The sequence below is a fragment of the Ochotona princeps genome, chromosome 1 (genome assembly GCF_030435755.1).
Source record: "Ochotona princeps isolate mOchPri1 chromosome 1, mOchPri1.hap1, whole genome shotgun sequence".
Classification (NCBI taxonomy): Eukaryota; Metazoa; Chordata; class Mammalia; order Lagomorpha; family Ochotonidae; genus Ochotona; species Ochotona princeps.
Window position 1 is genome coordinate 128,436,293 of NC_080832.1, and position 14,933 is coordinate 128,451,225.

Genomic DNA, 14,933 nt, shown 5'->3' on the forward strand with positions numbered 1-14,933 from the left:
GAATGTAACAAAACATTATATGTTCTTAGACTCAACAAGAGATTCAATTCCATAAAGGGAAGTGACTCCTGCCATGTGGCTCCTGTACAATGATGAAATGTGCAAAGGTTAAAAAAAAAAAAAAAAGTAAAGAGAAATTATCTTCTAATCAACCTAAGTGCTCTGACAATGTAGATCAGTAAAGACAGCAGGCTTGTAGCATGGAACTTTCCAGAAATACCACTTTAACCGCTGGAGCTTCTATTTCCTTTTTTTTTTTTCTCTTTTTGGCAATTCACTTGTCCAGGAAGCACATAACTAGTGAATAACATGAATTAGGAAGACACAGAAAGGGACGGAAAAGGCAGGAGAAAAAAGTCCCAGATAAAGACACACCAATATCCAACGCTGCCTCTCATGAAATCCTCATATTGTAAGTCCAACTCTCACAGCACAAATGTGCCACTGACAGGCAGAGGTGCAGCACACAGGGCCTAAGTATGTTCGATGGAAACCATGCACATGGTTCCAATGTTCAAACACGAGGAAAATGTGTGAAGTGGACACAGAAAATGGAATTAAAACTTGGGGTCCTGGGCCCGGCATGGTAGACTAGCGGCTAAAGTCCTCACCTTAAACGCACCAGGGTCCTACATGGGCACAGGTCCTAATCCCGGCGGTCCTATTACCCATCCCAAAGCCTTGGGATCCTGCACCCATGTGGGAGACCCGAAAGACGCTACGGGCTCCTGGTTCCGGACTGCCAAAAGCTCCAGCTGTTGCTGTTACTTGAGGAGTGAACCAGTGGACGGAAGATTCTCTTCTCGTCTCTCCTTTCTTTATATCTGCCTTTCTAATAAAAACAAATAAATCCCAGGCCTAGCACAATAGCTCAGTGGTTGAATCCTTTTCTTGCAAGTGCCGAGATCCCATACGGCCACCAGTGTCTTGGGAAAGCAGTAGAGGATGAACCAAAGCCTTAGACCCCTGCACTTGTGTGGGAGACCTGGAAGAAGCTCCTGGCTCCTGGCTTCAGATCAGCTGAGCTCTGGCCATTGTGGCCACTTGGGAAGTGAACCAGTACATGCAAGATCTTTCTGTCTCTCCTTCTCTCTGAAAATCTGCCTTTCCAATAAAGATAAATCTTTCAAGAAAAAACAAGTTTAGGGACCAATGTTGTGACACTGGCATCCCGGCCCAAGGTCCAGCTGCTCCCCTTCTGACCCAGCTGCCTGCTAAGATGCCTAGGAAACAGCAGACGACCCCAGTGCTTCGGTCCTGCCACCCACATGGCAGACCTGGACAGAGTTCTCACGCTGGTTCTGGCCTGGCTTAGCCCGGTCATTGCAGCCTTTGGGGGAGTGAATCAGCGGATACAGAAGATCTGTCTTCAGACATCTCTCTGTAACTCTGCCTTTCACACAAATCTTCAAAAAGTTTATTTTGATCCAACAAACTCTGATGTCTACATGTATGAGGGGTCTTCAAGAAACCCACACACATGCAGAGAGTACAATAACTACACATGGCTTTCAGAATGTTTGTGCACCAAACTTATTTTTCAGTTCCACTTTTCCATGATTTTTTTCTGAAGTATTCTCATATTGTTATGCAGAAACAGCGACCTTTAATTTTTTTAAATTATTTTTATTGGAAAGGCATATTTGCTAATAAAAGGAGAGACATCGAGAGAGATCTTCTATCTGCTGATTCACTCCCCCAAATGTCGCAAATGGCCAGAGCTGAGCTGGTCCAGAGCTGGAAGCCAGGAGCTTCTTCTGGGTCTCCCATACAGGTGTATGGTCCCAAGGCTTTGGGCCGTCCTCTACTGCTTTCTCAGGCCACAAGCAGGGAGCTGGATTGGATGCAGAGCAGCCCAGGTACAAACAGCACAATAGATGCTGGTCCCAGCACAGACTTTTTTTTTTTAAGTGATCACACAATAGGAAAACAGCTGATGGTCTTTTAGCAAAAAATAAAAAGCCAGCATCCTCTGCTGTTGATCAGGACTTTAACTAGGAGACTTAGTTTTTAGATGCCTCATAGCCGTGGCCTTATCCTTTACCTAAGGAGTACTGTCAATCGTTTAATAAAGGAGGCACCAAATGTTCTTAGAGAATCCAGCCCCACTCAAAACCCCCATCCCTTCTGCTTCCCCATCTCCAAACTGCTGCACCGCACCTACCATGATGGTGTGTTCAGGAAACTTGGCTCGGACAAGTTTCACGAATTCCACAAAATGTTCCGAGTACCCGTTAGCCACGTCCAGGCAGATGAACTTCACCTGGGGCACAGCTTCCAGGATGCTGCTCATCTTGTCCAGGTCGCTCTGCCCACTGCCCGAACTCACGGCCACGTGCTGCGCCAACACACATCAGGAAGGACAGATATGAACTGTGGCATCCAGACACAGATTTGCCTGCGCGCACACACCTACACCAGAAACAAGCAGGGTCACTTGGGTCCCGACCCAATACACAGGGGGACTGCCCAAGAGCCTCACAGCAACAGAGGTCGAGGAGATGTGTCCACGCAAGGACCTGAGCTTTGATTCCCCTACCCCCCCCTCCCCCATCAAAGGTCCCAATCCTTGAACCCTAACCTCAGCTAGTTAGAACAAGATGCCTCCTTGGCTTCTGTTTCCTTTGCTCAGACTCTGTCTGCAATGCAGAATTACGAAGCTACTGGTACAAACGTGTTGTATCAAGGAAGACCAACAGGAGACACAAGGGTTTCCAGGAGGAACGGGGGTGGGGGTGGGCAGGCAGTTTACTCATGCCAAAGCTGCCACCTCCCACTCCACGCGTCATCAGGGAGAGCCAGGAGAGGGAGTCTGGGATGCCCCCCCACATTCCTTCCCGATTCTAGCTTCACTCCCCTCTCAGGCCAAGAATACTAAATAAACTCATGTCCCCGGTAACTCGGATTGTAATATACCGTTACCATCTTTCTATTTTATTACATGGGCTGTTCATCTTGTATAAATTGATCTTGAGCATGGGTGTGTCCACGAAGGGAAAACACATCACGGTTGTATACCACCTGTGGTTTCAGGCACCCACTGGGAGTGGCCAGAACAGGGGTGGCCAGGCACAACAGGTCCACAGGAGCAAACCTGACCCTGCCCAAGCAGCTGAAGGTTGCTTCAATTCAAAGCAACAGCTCCCGCTGAGGGGTAAGAAACAGGCCCAGCATGATCCTGTGCAACCGACTTGCACAGGTTTAAACCTGAAGCCACCACAACTTCCTCTGTAATACCTTCTCCCCCACAGCACCTCGAACCCCAAGCCTTCTCAGAAAAATCGACCCTTTGGGAAAAGACTTTTTTAACCGTTTAGTGCCTTTAGCAAATGTAGTCATGGGTCAACCTCTTGCCTTGTACTTCAGCTGCACATTTCCCCCTTTGTTGTCTGTCCACCCTCCCCCACCCCATCGCTAACACACACACTGTAGGGGAACCCACAGTCACAGATGAGGGACCCGCCAAGCTCCTGTCACCTCCCCACATCACAGCCAGCACCTAGAGCCCAGCTTCCCCTCAGCCTTGGCAGGCATCGGAGGAGCTCTTGCTCCTCTCTGTGTCTGACTCTCTAAGCAATTTCACTTCATAAAAACTTGGGCTTCGGGGCTGGTATGGGGGCAGAGCTGGTGCAGCTGGCACCTGCAGTGCCAGCACCTCACATGGGTGTTGGTTCAGGGTCTCAATCTGGCTCCCTCTTCTGTGCCTACAGTTGGAGGAGAAGCAGCAGAGGATGGCTCAAGAGCTTGGGCTCCTGCACCCACAATGGGAGACCCAGGAGACTCCTGGCTCTTAGCTTGAGGCTAGTGCAGCTCTGGCCACTGCTGCCACCTGACAGCAGTCAGTCGTTGGAACACATCCCTCTCCCTCTAATTCTACTTTTCCAAAAGAAAAAAGTATGTGTTGGGGGCGGGGAGGGCTAAAAGATAATTTTATTTTGGTGAAAAACGTTTTGACATCCATGCATACTTTTTCATAACACACATTTCCATAAGCTATTTGAAGACTGCTTATGGACAAGGCTTTCAAGCACTTCTGCACTAACATACTCACTTTTTAATCCAATTCTCCATGAACTTCTTGAAGGCCTGTTCACCTTCTGAAGGTCCATAGATAGTCCATAGAGGCAAGTCCTAGGATTTTCCTCATATACTGAGAGACAGATCTGCTCAGCAGGTCCCAGCTGCCTCCCCACACACCTTTCTGCTCCTTCAAATCCTCTTTTCAACCCAAAGGCCTCCCCCATGCAGCACCTGTCATTTAACCATGGGACCAGGGCCTACCTGCAGGCACTCGGGGTGATTGGTGGCAAACAGCTTCCAGTCGTCCAGGGAGTAATGCTTATGGATTGCCGTGAACATGGAGTGCTAGGAAACAAAAGGCAGCGTTAGGATAAGACGCCAGGGTATCCAGCAAGACAAAGGCATCCGGCCTGCCTGCCATGCGCACTTAATTTGCTTGGAATACGTTGCTAGAAGCAGGAGACAAACGTGGAGCCCATGAAATCCCAGAGACTCTTCCAGGAGGCAGGGGAGCATGGGAGGACATCTCAGAGTCCTTGCCAGCCCACCATGGCTCCGGCCAAGAGCAACACAGCTGGTAAACATGGCCAAGCACGGGGCAGGTCCCCTGCCCAGAAGGGCCACCCCAACACGACTGTTTAACCAACCCTTCTGAACCTCGCTCTGTACCTAAGAGCTTTGTGTTCACAATCTCAATACCTCTTGCTGAAGCTAAAGCCACCTGGTGGGCCGTATTCTTGAGGGAGGTCCATCTTCGTGTACACATTAAAATCCCCAAGTCCGTGACCCTGCATTTGCTACTGCCATGTCAATGCTTGGCAGACATTAAATCTCAGAAGTATGAAGGGTATTTGTAATTAGCTTCACAGTCAGTCACAGAGATTAAGAAATTTAGCAACTGCTGGGCTCGTAAGGAACACGGGCCACGCGGTCAGATTCGGCCCTTGCCTTGGACAATCACCTCTCAAAACTTCTCTGGGCTGGCCCACACCCCATCTGCAATTCCCATCCCAAGGTTCTAGATGACTTGGTTAACTTGTATGAACTCTGTAGACTGCAGATTTAAGGATCTGTGGTCCCCACGCACGGCTCACAGAGTCAGTGCTCACTGTCTGATGAGCCAGGAGGTGTCCCATGAGCAGAAGAAGGGTGAACCAGTTCTGAGTTTTCCATGGACTAATAATCCGGTGTTTGAATCAGCCAAGCAGTTTATTGCTCCCCAATTCCCACCCCACTTTTCCACAGACATAGAATTCATCAGTTGCTGTGGCTGATGACAGTACAGGAAGGAAAAAGATGGAGACAAAAATACCACATTCCTCCAGCGATTAACTGGCCAGGCTCTGCACTGGAGCACGGAGGGGCTGACACACCATACAAACAATCCTGGAGTCCGCCGGGCCTCCTGCCGCGGCGCTGGAGCTGGTGATGCGTCGGGGAATCCTTCCCTTCTAATCACTGGCTAATAATGAACTCACTGTCCTCAGCAGGATGCTCCTTCAGTTAATTGGATTTACCTTTTCACTTGGCAGGCACTGCCAACAGAAACAGACACACAACCCCAGCCCACCTGTGGCGACAAACATGCCCTATCCAGCTGCGAGTGACAAAGGTCCTACCCAGCAGTGGCTCTTCTTTTGTTGTTCCTGAGACCAGGATACTAGCTACTTCCTTATAGGAAGTCAGACCTGTACGCCAGCCTGTCCCAGGACATACCAGCTTACTCAGCGGGGGATGGGGGGGTGGCGTACTTGGTGGCTTTGGGAGCCTTTTGGGTTTGGAGCTGGGTTCTCCAGCCACCTGGCTGAGGGCCCAGCCATGGGGAGGGAGGCACCTTTCCTCTACTTCTGCCTCAGCGTCCGTCCGTCTGGGCAAGGAGTTAAGAAGGAAGAGATGCACTGTATCAAGCAGTGTTAAACGTTTTCTACAGGATTATGCAGTAGATGCAGTAGCACTGTTACCATCTAGGGTAACGCCCCTCTTCTGCAATATGGCACCTGTCATAGTGTTTAGCTTCTCCATGTCTAATTTCTAAAACCATCACAGGCTTTCTCACAGAACTGGATGCCAATCCAGACCATGTCACGGCCTGCAGAGCACACACACTCACACTGTCCACCTCCTCACTGCACAGCAAGTAAATCATCCTGTGACAGCCCGGCTCCAGGAGACTGGTCCAGGTGCCTCCCTTGTCTCCACTGCCGTGCAAAGCTCAGGTGGGCTCCTGGCACTGTATTGCGGACAACAGAGGGAGAAAACGTGCTGCTTCACCTGTGACATCACAGCTGCCATCTCAAACGTGCCCACGGTGTCCATGTTGGCCACAATGATGGGAATCCCCGAGTAGGTCTGCTTCGAGTTACGGAACGTGAAGGTTCGCTCAAGATCCACCTGTTGGCCAAAGGGACAGAAAAGTGAATGTTGCTCTTCCGTGACAGGTGCAGCATTTCTGGAACATGGAATGCGTGCAAAGAACATGAGGGAAATGCTTAGGTTTGCTTAGGGCTTGGCGACATCTTCTAAAGACAGCCTGGGTCTCTGAGGAACCCAAGTATTGGGTGCAAAATTTCCAGAGTGGATGTGTCTGGTACGGTGGTCAAGACACAACCCAGGAAGCCTGTACTCCCTACCGACGAGCTGAGCTTGAATACTGCTGCGCCTCCCATTCCAGCCAGCTCCCCGGGAATGTGCAGAGCCCAAGTGGCTGAGTTCCGGCCAGTCACATGGGAGACCTGGGCTGAGTTCCCGGCTCCTGCCCCAGGCTGGTCCAGACCAAACCATTGTGGGCATGTGTGGAATGAACCAGCAGATGGGACTTCTCTCTCTGTGGAAGGCTCGGGCTCTTCCACTGTCACCCCAATCTCATAATTCCCTCTCCTTCACTAACCTCTGCTGTCCAGTGACCTCTTCCTCTCCCCAGCCTGGTTCATGCAGCCCTAAACTGCCCCACACACGTTCTTTTCTCCACTTTCCAGCGCTGGAGAGAAATGCTCCACTCTCTGCCAACCTTGTCCTCCCTTCCATCAGAAACTGGTGCAATTCTCACCTTTCCCTTGAACCCACACTCTGAATTCACCTTGCAGTGAGCTCTAAACCATCAAGCCCGAGACTTGGCAACCTTGGCTGCTGTTTGCTACAAATGCTGTGGGCAGAAGCCCACTGCGACCATATGGCCACACATACAAACACGTGTTCCTCTGACTGGCAAACAGCTGCAGAGAGGCCCTTCCCATTCCATGGTGTCTCCAACTGCAGAGCATGTACGCCTATTAACTGTCAGCAGGCCAGAACAGCAACCTAGCTGTTGCAATCTAGCCTAGCCTAGAGCAAGATGCAAAGACTGGGTCGGAATGACTTCTTCAGTCAAGAGCAGGGCCCACACCCATTCTTACCAAAGTTTCCCCATACCCTTCCCCGACCAGCTCCATTTCTCATTCAGGTTCACGTCTGGCAGGGGTTGGCCAACAGAGAAGGCCAGGTGAACAGAAGGACAGTGGGGGACATGTGAGGAATTCACAGTGTGGGCAGACTCCCCAGAGCCACCAACTCCCCAGCAGACTCCAGACCCGGAGACCAGAAAGAGTGTCCAGACTCCAGACCCGGTGACCAGTGACCAGAAAGGCCTGGTCTCCCGCTGTGCCTCCCACTGAGCCTCACCTCGGCGGGGGGAAGGTTGCTTCCTGTTGCCAATCTCTGGAATGTTCAAAGTCCTGTTTGGCATCTCTCGAGGGTCAGGGGTCCTACACTAAATTCTGTCATTTGTTTATCTGAAAGGCAGAGCAAGAGATAGGAAGAGATCTCCCACTCAAAGGCTATTAACAGCCAGGCCTGGAAGCCAGGGACTAAACCTTGCTTGGCCTCAAACGGCTCTCACAGCCCTTGTCCCCACCTTCCCAACACCAGATGCCACCAGGATAATGGCTACTCTCCACACCCAGCCGAACCCCATCACTGTAAGTACACAAGAACGAGATCTTCGAAGGACAGCCCTGACACCTCGAGTCTTCACAATACTTAACTCAATGAGCGAGAAGGGGAAAGGATGGTTCCCAACTTCATCCACCCCTACACACATGCACACAGAACAGGAGACCAGTTGGTCACGGCGAGAGATGCTTTAAGAATTCCAGGAACAAAATGTGGCATTTAATCTGCTGCAGCTGGTCAAGGCACCAAATATAGCACCTCCAGTTCCCACTGTGCCAAGCCTGATTTGAAAGGGAACATAGAGTAACAGACTCTCCTCTCTCACCTCAAAAACAGACACACCCTGCTTAAAGTTAGCCTGGCCACTCAGGACTTTGAGGGCTCCTACATACAAATGGAGGTTTACCCACATCACCCCTGATGAATTCACTGTTAACAGTCAGGCCAGTGCCTGGCACAGTGGTGTAGCATGCTAAGCCTTTACTTGCAGCGCCAGCATCCTATACGGTTCATGTCCCACTTACTTCACTTCTGATCCAGCTCTGTGCTTAGGCTTTGGGAAAGCATGGCCGAAGTCACTGAGCCCATGAACACATGTGGGAGGAAGCTTCTGGCTCCCAGCTTCAGATTAGCTCAGCTCTGGCTACTGTGGCCACTCAATGAACCAGCGTATCCAAGACCTCCCTCTTCTTTCTGTCACTACTCTCTGTAAAGTCTGCCTTTCACAACAAACAAACCTTAAAGAAAAAAAAAAAAAAAGCCAGGCTAGCAGCTGCTACAGAAAACATGTCCTCCTCCCACACTAACAAAAGCAATTTTGTTCAAGACCAGGAAGCTCTGAAGCACTGTGGCATGAGGGAGCCAGCCTTCCGCCTGCCCCCACAAGGCCACACCCCTTCCCTTCTCACTCAAATCCTCATGTGCGTGCACAGATACCCCAAGTCTGCAAGTAACGCTCTGTGCACACCCACCTACATTTGCATGAATAGCTTCTGTGCAGCTGCTCTCTGGGGTTGCCGACGGGCGCACAGGCAGCACACATGGCCTTTGGGGAAACACATCTGAAGAAAAGGCCCACACAGGCCTTGGGATCAGCTTCAACTGGCACAGGGAGGGCTAGCCAGCAGCCCTAGCACCTAAGGCAAGGCCAACTCCGTGAACCCTGCACACCAAGGACAGAGCGGTGTAGCCGAAAGAGCAGCAGTTGGGTGCCTTCAAAATGAGCAAAACGAGCAATGCATCTTACAGTTGGGATGGTTCACTGTCTCCCCAGTCTGAGTCAGGGATGTAAATATCCCAGAGGCTGAGCAAATGTGGAATAAACGAATGCACAGTGGAGGGGCTGAGCAGCAGCCTACGTTTTGGCCACTGCCTGAGCATGAAGGCGCCAGGAACAGACATGGGCACTTGGGTGCATGTCAGAATCCTCCTAGGGCAATTTCCCCAACAGGCGTGCTTGAGCTGCCCCACACTATGAATCAGCATCTTTGTGCTGGAGACAGACAGTGTACTTTGGAGCATCTCCCTAGGCCATTCTGACGCACACATGACTAAGAACAAGTCGGAGTCAAACCCTCTAATTTTACAGGAGCTGTTGTGTCTCTGTAAGAAAGATGCTGATGTTCTTCAGGGATTTTCTTTGGAAATAAGGTCTCTGCGAGGGATCAAGATGAGGTCATGGGTTGGGCCTCCCTCCAAGATGACTGACATCCTCTTGAAAGGGGAAAGAAAGGACAGCAGGTGGAGATGAAGGCAGAGTTGGGCTCAACGCTGCAAGTCACGAACACCAAACCTGGCCAGAAAACCAGAGGCTGCAGAACCAAACAGTCCGGCGGACAGCACCCTCGGGAAGGCTCCCTGGACTGGAGGAAGGAAGCAGTAGATGGAGTAAGATCGATCTCCACCCACATATTGAATCAGAATGTCAAGACACAAGCACCTGTTGCTCCAACCACCTGGCTTGCGGTTTCTTGTTAGGGCAGCCGCAGGCAGCTGACACAGACACAAAGGTAGTAAAATCATCAGACCTAGAGCTTGGACTAAAACCCAGGCCTCCTTTCTTTTACCCCATTGTTCTCTCCCCAGTCTACCCTGATCCCCATGGGGCTAAGGTATCCAGGTTGTAAAGAATGGACTGCAACTCTTCTCAAAGGACCGCTGACGCAAAGAATCCTAATTTTTTTTTTTTTTTTTTTGGTTAAGGTTTATTTATTTGAAAAGCAGAGTTGTATGTGTAAGGTAACAAAGTGAACCACCTGTTGGCTCACTCACTCTCCAGTTGGCTGCAGTAACTAGGGCTGAACCAGGCAGAAGCCAGAAGCCTGGTCTCCTGGTCTCCCATCCCACATCAGTGGCAGGGGCCCCAGCATTTGGCCCATCTTTCACTGCTTTCCCAAGTGCTTTCCCAAGTGCGTTAGCAGGAAGCTGGACTGGAAGTGGGAACAGCCAGTACTCAAATCTGCACCCACATAGGACGCCGGTGCTACAGGTAGTGGCTTAACCCATTATGCCACAACACAAGCCCCCAGACACTACAGTTTTAAAGCAGACCGGCTGCCTGTCATGTTTTCCCTGTCCTAGGACAAGTAGGCAGGCAATTTTCTGCTGTAAATGCTCTGTACTGCCCAACTTCCAAAGTGAAGGTTGCACGAACGTGTTTCTAAGAAAACCTGACAAACGTCAGTGTTGAGGTGTAGTGTCAGAGGTCACAAGGAAGGTAACTCTGGGAACATCAAGGAAAGATGGCAGCTTGCCCAAGCTTTGCCTCAAGCAACAATCAAGTCACCTCCGTGACCATCCTATGGCACGTCACTCCTCTGTACCAAGGGCTCATGGAGAGATGAAGCATATAGGTAAATAGCTGAGAAATGTCTGCCCACCTTCAGCACCCACGAGGCCCTGGGGGCCTTCTCTGCACCTGCTCTTTGCTTTGGCAAGCAACCTCACATTCGTTCCAGGTGAAAGTCATGGGGGAGATTTTGCAGGAAGAACTTTCACTTCCAAGGGAGGGGATCACTCTCTCCTCTCACTGCCTGATGATCCCATTTTCCCCCTCCCCCAGGGCTTGGCTGGGAGCTTTTTTGCCGCTTGCTGTCCCAGTCAGACCCTGCTCCCAGGGTGTGCCTTTCTCTCTCGGCTCCACTTGAACTTGTTACCTGCCAGGCCCACCTCACATCTTGTTTCACCGTTTCATTCATTTGCAAGGCCGACTGAGTTGGAGGTCTCCCATCTGCCGATTCTCTACTTAAATGGCCTCCCAACAACCTGGACTCACAAGCTGAAGCCAGGAGCTGCTGCAGACTCCATCCAGGCCTCCCACACAGGCAGCAAAGACCCAACCAGTCAGGTTATCACTGCTGCCTCCGTATGCATGCATGAGAAGCAAGCTGCAATATGGAGCAGAGCCGCGAGGCAAAGCCAGACACCTCAACAGGTGCCATGCAGCCTAACTGCCAAATGTGCACCCTACCTACCACTTAGCTTCGTGCTGGCATCCCGTCACTCTGCTGTCAAGATGACCTTCTGTTTCAGGGTGCACAGTCAGAAGTTTATACCCACCTAACCATTTCAGGCACCAACCAGCAAGTGGAAGAAACGCTCTGAGAGAATTACAGACACTTAACTAGAGCTTCACCATCGAGGCAAGAAAAGAGATTACTGGTGAATGGCCTCATGCCTGCCAAGCTAAACCACAGCAACCAAGCATGCAGGCCAACCCAGCTAACGGCTTTCAGGCACACAGCTGACAAACTCCTACAAGGAGGGCGGGGGAGGGAAGATGAAATCCCTTCACAAAGGCACCAGCTTGTCCCTGTAGCTGCTCATTAAGACCACGACGTGCCACTACATGCTGGGACAGCATTAATAGTGACCATCAGCCCAAGTTACGAAGCTAAGTGTTGCATGACCATGTACTATTTCCAGGAAAGAATAATGCATTCTATGGCCTAAAGGTTCAATGTTTGGTGTTCGCAGGAGGTTTTGCTGCTTAGACATAATCTCCCTTAAAATGCAGTCTTGAAAAAAAATTTTTATTTTTAATTGGAAAGTCAGATATACAGAGAGGAGGAAAGAGAGGGAAGATCTTCCATCCGTTAATTCACTCCCCAAGCGGCCGCAACGGCCAGAGCTTCACCAATCTGAAGCCAGGTGCCTCTTCTATGTCTCATATGGGTGCAGGGTCCCAAGGCTTAGGGCTGTCCTCCACTACTTTCCCAGGTCAAGAGCAGGGAGCTGGATGGGAAGCAGGGCCTCTGGGATTAGAACCGGCACCCATATGGAAGCCCAGCACGTACAAGATGAGGAACTCAGTTGCTAGGTTACAGCAAACGGCCCCAAATGCAGTCTTCTTAAGCTTCCCCCTTCTAATCACATATAGAACCAAACAGAGGTCACCCAAATTATCAGTGCGCCCAGCATTCCCCTACATTTTCCTCTGGGTCCGCCTTAACATTGACCACAGTTTATACTTCCGGAGTTGCCCGCCAAGCTGGAGTCATTTCCCCAAGGCTGCCTGGCTCTGCACCTGGGAGGACACCACAGAGGACAGGCACGGAGTCCTGCCCAGTCTCCAAGCAGCCCAGGCATTCAGCTCCTCCCCCTCCCCAGCTCCAGGCAGCCAATGCCGTTGCTTGCATAAGGTGGCTCGGGTTCTGTCATTGGCCAAGGCAGGAGACTTCCCTAAACCAAACAAGCCCTGGGCTGGCAGCAGCCGGCACTGCGGTCAGGCCTGGGCAGTTCTCCCCACAGGGAATTTATTTATGGTGCTGTTTGTGGAGCTAGCTCAGCCTCCCGTCTGCCCCTTGGCCAGTGTCCTGCCGGGCTCTCTCAACAACGCCACAGTAGTGAGTACACAGAGGGGCGTTAGAACCCGACCTTCCTCTCCCCCTATCCCCAGGCCCCTGTTCACCTGTTCCCAAGGCACCAATCTCAAGCCAAGTGCGCCCTCACCCTAGCCAAGCCAGCCACCCGCACTCTTCGGCCTCTCTGGGGCTGGCGACCACCTAGTGCCACCGGGGCTGGTCCTCCCAGCCCAGCTCCCAGCAAAGCAAACCTTGGGTGGAGTGGGGGTTGGAGGGGCAGGGCTAGTCTGGCATAAATGGCCAAGAAATCCCACAGCTGAACCCAACGCCGAAGCAGCGCCACGCGCCTGTGCCAAAAATCACAAGAACCTGCGGCTGTTTGTTATTTTTTTTTTCTTGCCCTTCTCCCTATTCCTTTCCCTGCGGACTCTGTTTTCCTGCGCTCCCTCTCTGGTCCCCGCCCCCATTCCTAATAAACCAAGCGGTCACCTGCTCTTCGCCGACAGAAAGTGAGAGAGACATTCTAAGAGAAATTAATGACCAAAATGCCGCCGGCCTTCCCCACCTTGCTCAAGGCGGTGGAAAGGCAGCCACGGTCTCCCACTCTCAAACGCACCGAGGCGCCACAGGCAGGGCGACCCCGCGTCCCTCCCCGCCCCACACCTCATAGAAAACAAAATTCCACCCAAGGCGGCTTTGGAGTGGTTCCCACCTCGGCTCGGCTCCTAAGGCTGCTGCGCTTGGGCCGGAGCAAGACATCCTTGAAGTCGAGCTTGAGGTCGGCATCTATCCGGGGCATGGTGCGGCAGGCGCGGCGGGAGCCCGGTGGCTCCTTCCCGCACCGACGGCGGCGGCGAGGACGCGGGGAAGCCCGTGTGGGGCCGGCGGCGCAGCGCGGGCGCCGGGGCTGCAATGCCGGGGCTGCAATGCCGCGGCCGGGAGCTCTCGCGGTGCGCCGCACGCTGCGCTCTTAAACCCGGCCGCGCGCGCGCCGCCGGCCCCACGCCTCTCGCGCCCCTTGCGCCGCGCCCCGCCCCCGGCCCCGGCTCCCGCTCCCCGGAACGCCCCCCATGCCCCGCGGGCTAGGAGAGGCAGGCCTCAAGCAGGTTGACGGCCGGCAGCGCCTGGGATGGCTGGGGCCGGCATTTTTGTTGGTTTTGTTTGTTTGTTCTTTTAGGTGTTAGGGGCTTTGTTTGGTTCATGAAAACTATGAGGTGTGCGCTCTGCGCGCAGACCTAGGGGTTTGAGAGCCCTGAATGCCCCGTGCCCCCCGGAGCTCCCAAGGTTGTGAGTGTGTGTCCAGTTCACCTGTTGGCTGTACAGAGTCTTTCTTAGACACGCTGATAGCGCTTCAGGGCCTGCTGGCTCCACCGTGTCTGTCACTCACAACAATGCAGGCAAGGAGGTTGGGAGGAGGCTCACTCAACTCAGGAACTCCAGCTCCTCTGTAACCCTTGACCCTGGGTTGTGCCCCACGTTGAGAAGTTTGTTCCCATTTTCCAGCTGGGTGACCTTGGGACAGTCACTTACACTCTCAAAGCCTGCGTTTTCTCATCCAGAGGAAGAGGAAGGACAAGCTGCAGGCCTCCACTAGATTTCTGTGAGTTACAATGTGTGTGCACGCGGGGCGCTCACGGATATGCCCTTGCACACTTAAGACCCCAGCAGCCTTCACTCTGTGGCTCCGTGTGTGCCAGCCATGTATTCAGGCTCACACGTTACCTTATGTTCTTTGTGCTGTAGACTTGCAAACTAGATCAGCAACTCCACAGGGGCATGGGTTATCCAGTTTTCTTGCAGTCCCCTGCAGGCTGGAACTGCTGGCAGTGGGTTTCATAGAACAGAAAAGCACAGCACTGTATCATCTGGACGCAAATGTCCGCCCGGGATAAAGGTCTTGGCCCATCCCACTTGCTGTTATTATCTTTACCCCACAGGAAGTTCTTAAAGCGCCCTGGGAGGGAGAGGTATGAGAGAATGAGGGAAAGTCACCACAGTCCAGCCAGAGAAATGTGTGACTTTTATCAAATCGTGAGATTCTGCTTGTTTGCCAAGTGGTGAGAAGGCACCTAATTGTGGTCCTGAGTTTCCAATTAAGACCAAATAAAGTCTAATGACTTTACAGCATGGCTGGTTCAGTTATTGTCCCGAGGAGGAAAAGAAACTTGTTGCTAAGCAGCTGGG

The 14,933-nt window shown here is 52.1% G+C and overlaps 1 protein-coding gene across 1 annotated transcript in view; it reads right to left on the reverse strand.

The window, feature by feature from the left end:
* Nucleotides 1-13,636, reverse strand: part of GMPR (guanosine monophosphate reductase) — a 34,453-nt gene extending 20,817 nt beyond the window's left edge. Inside the window, exons 1-4 of the mRNA XM_004593103.3 lie at nucleotides 13,462-13,636; nucleotides 6,292-6,411; nucleotides 4,282-4,365; nucleotides 2,165-2,338 (exon numbers count right to left, since the gene is read on the reverse strand). Of these exons, the coding sequence (XP_004593160.1) occupies nucleotides 2,165-2,338; nucleotides 4,282-4,365; nucleotides 6,292-6,411; nucleotides 13,462-13,548 (465 nt within the window). The 5' untranslated portion in view covers nucleotides 13,549-13,636. The remainder of the gene's footprint in view (nucleotides 1-2,164; nucleotides 2,339-4,281; nucleotides 4,366-6,291; nucleotides 6,412-13,461) is intronic.
* Nucleotides 13,637-14,933: the final 1,297 nt, after the last annotated feature.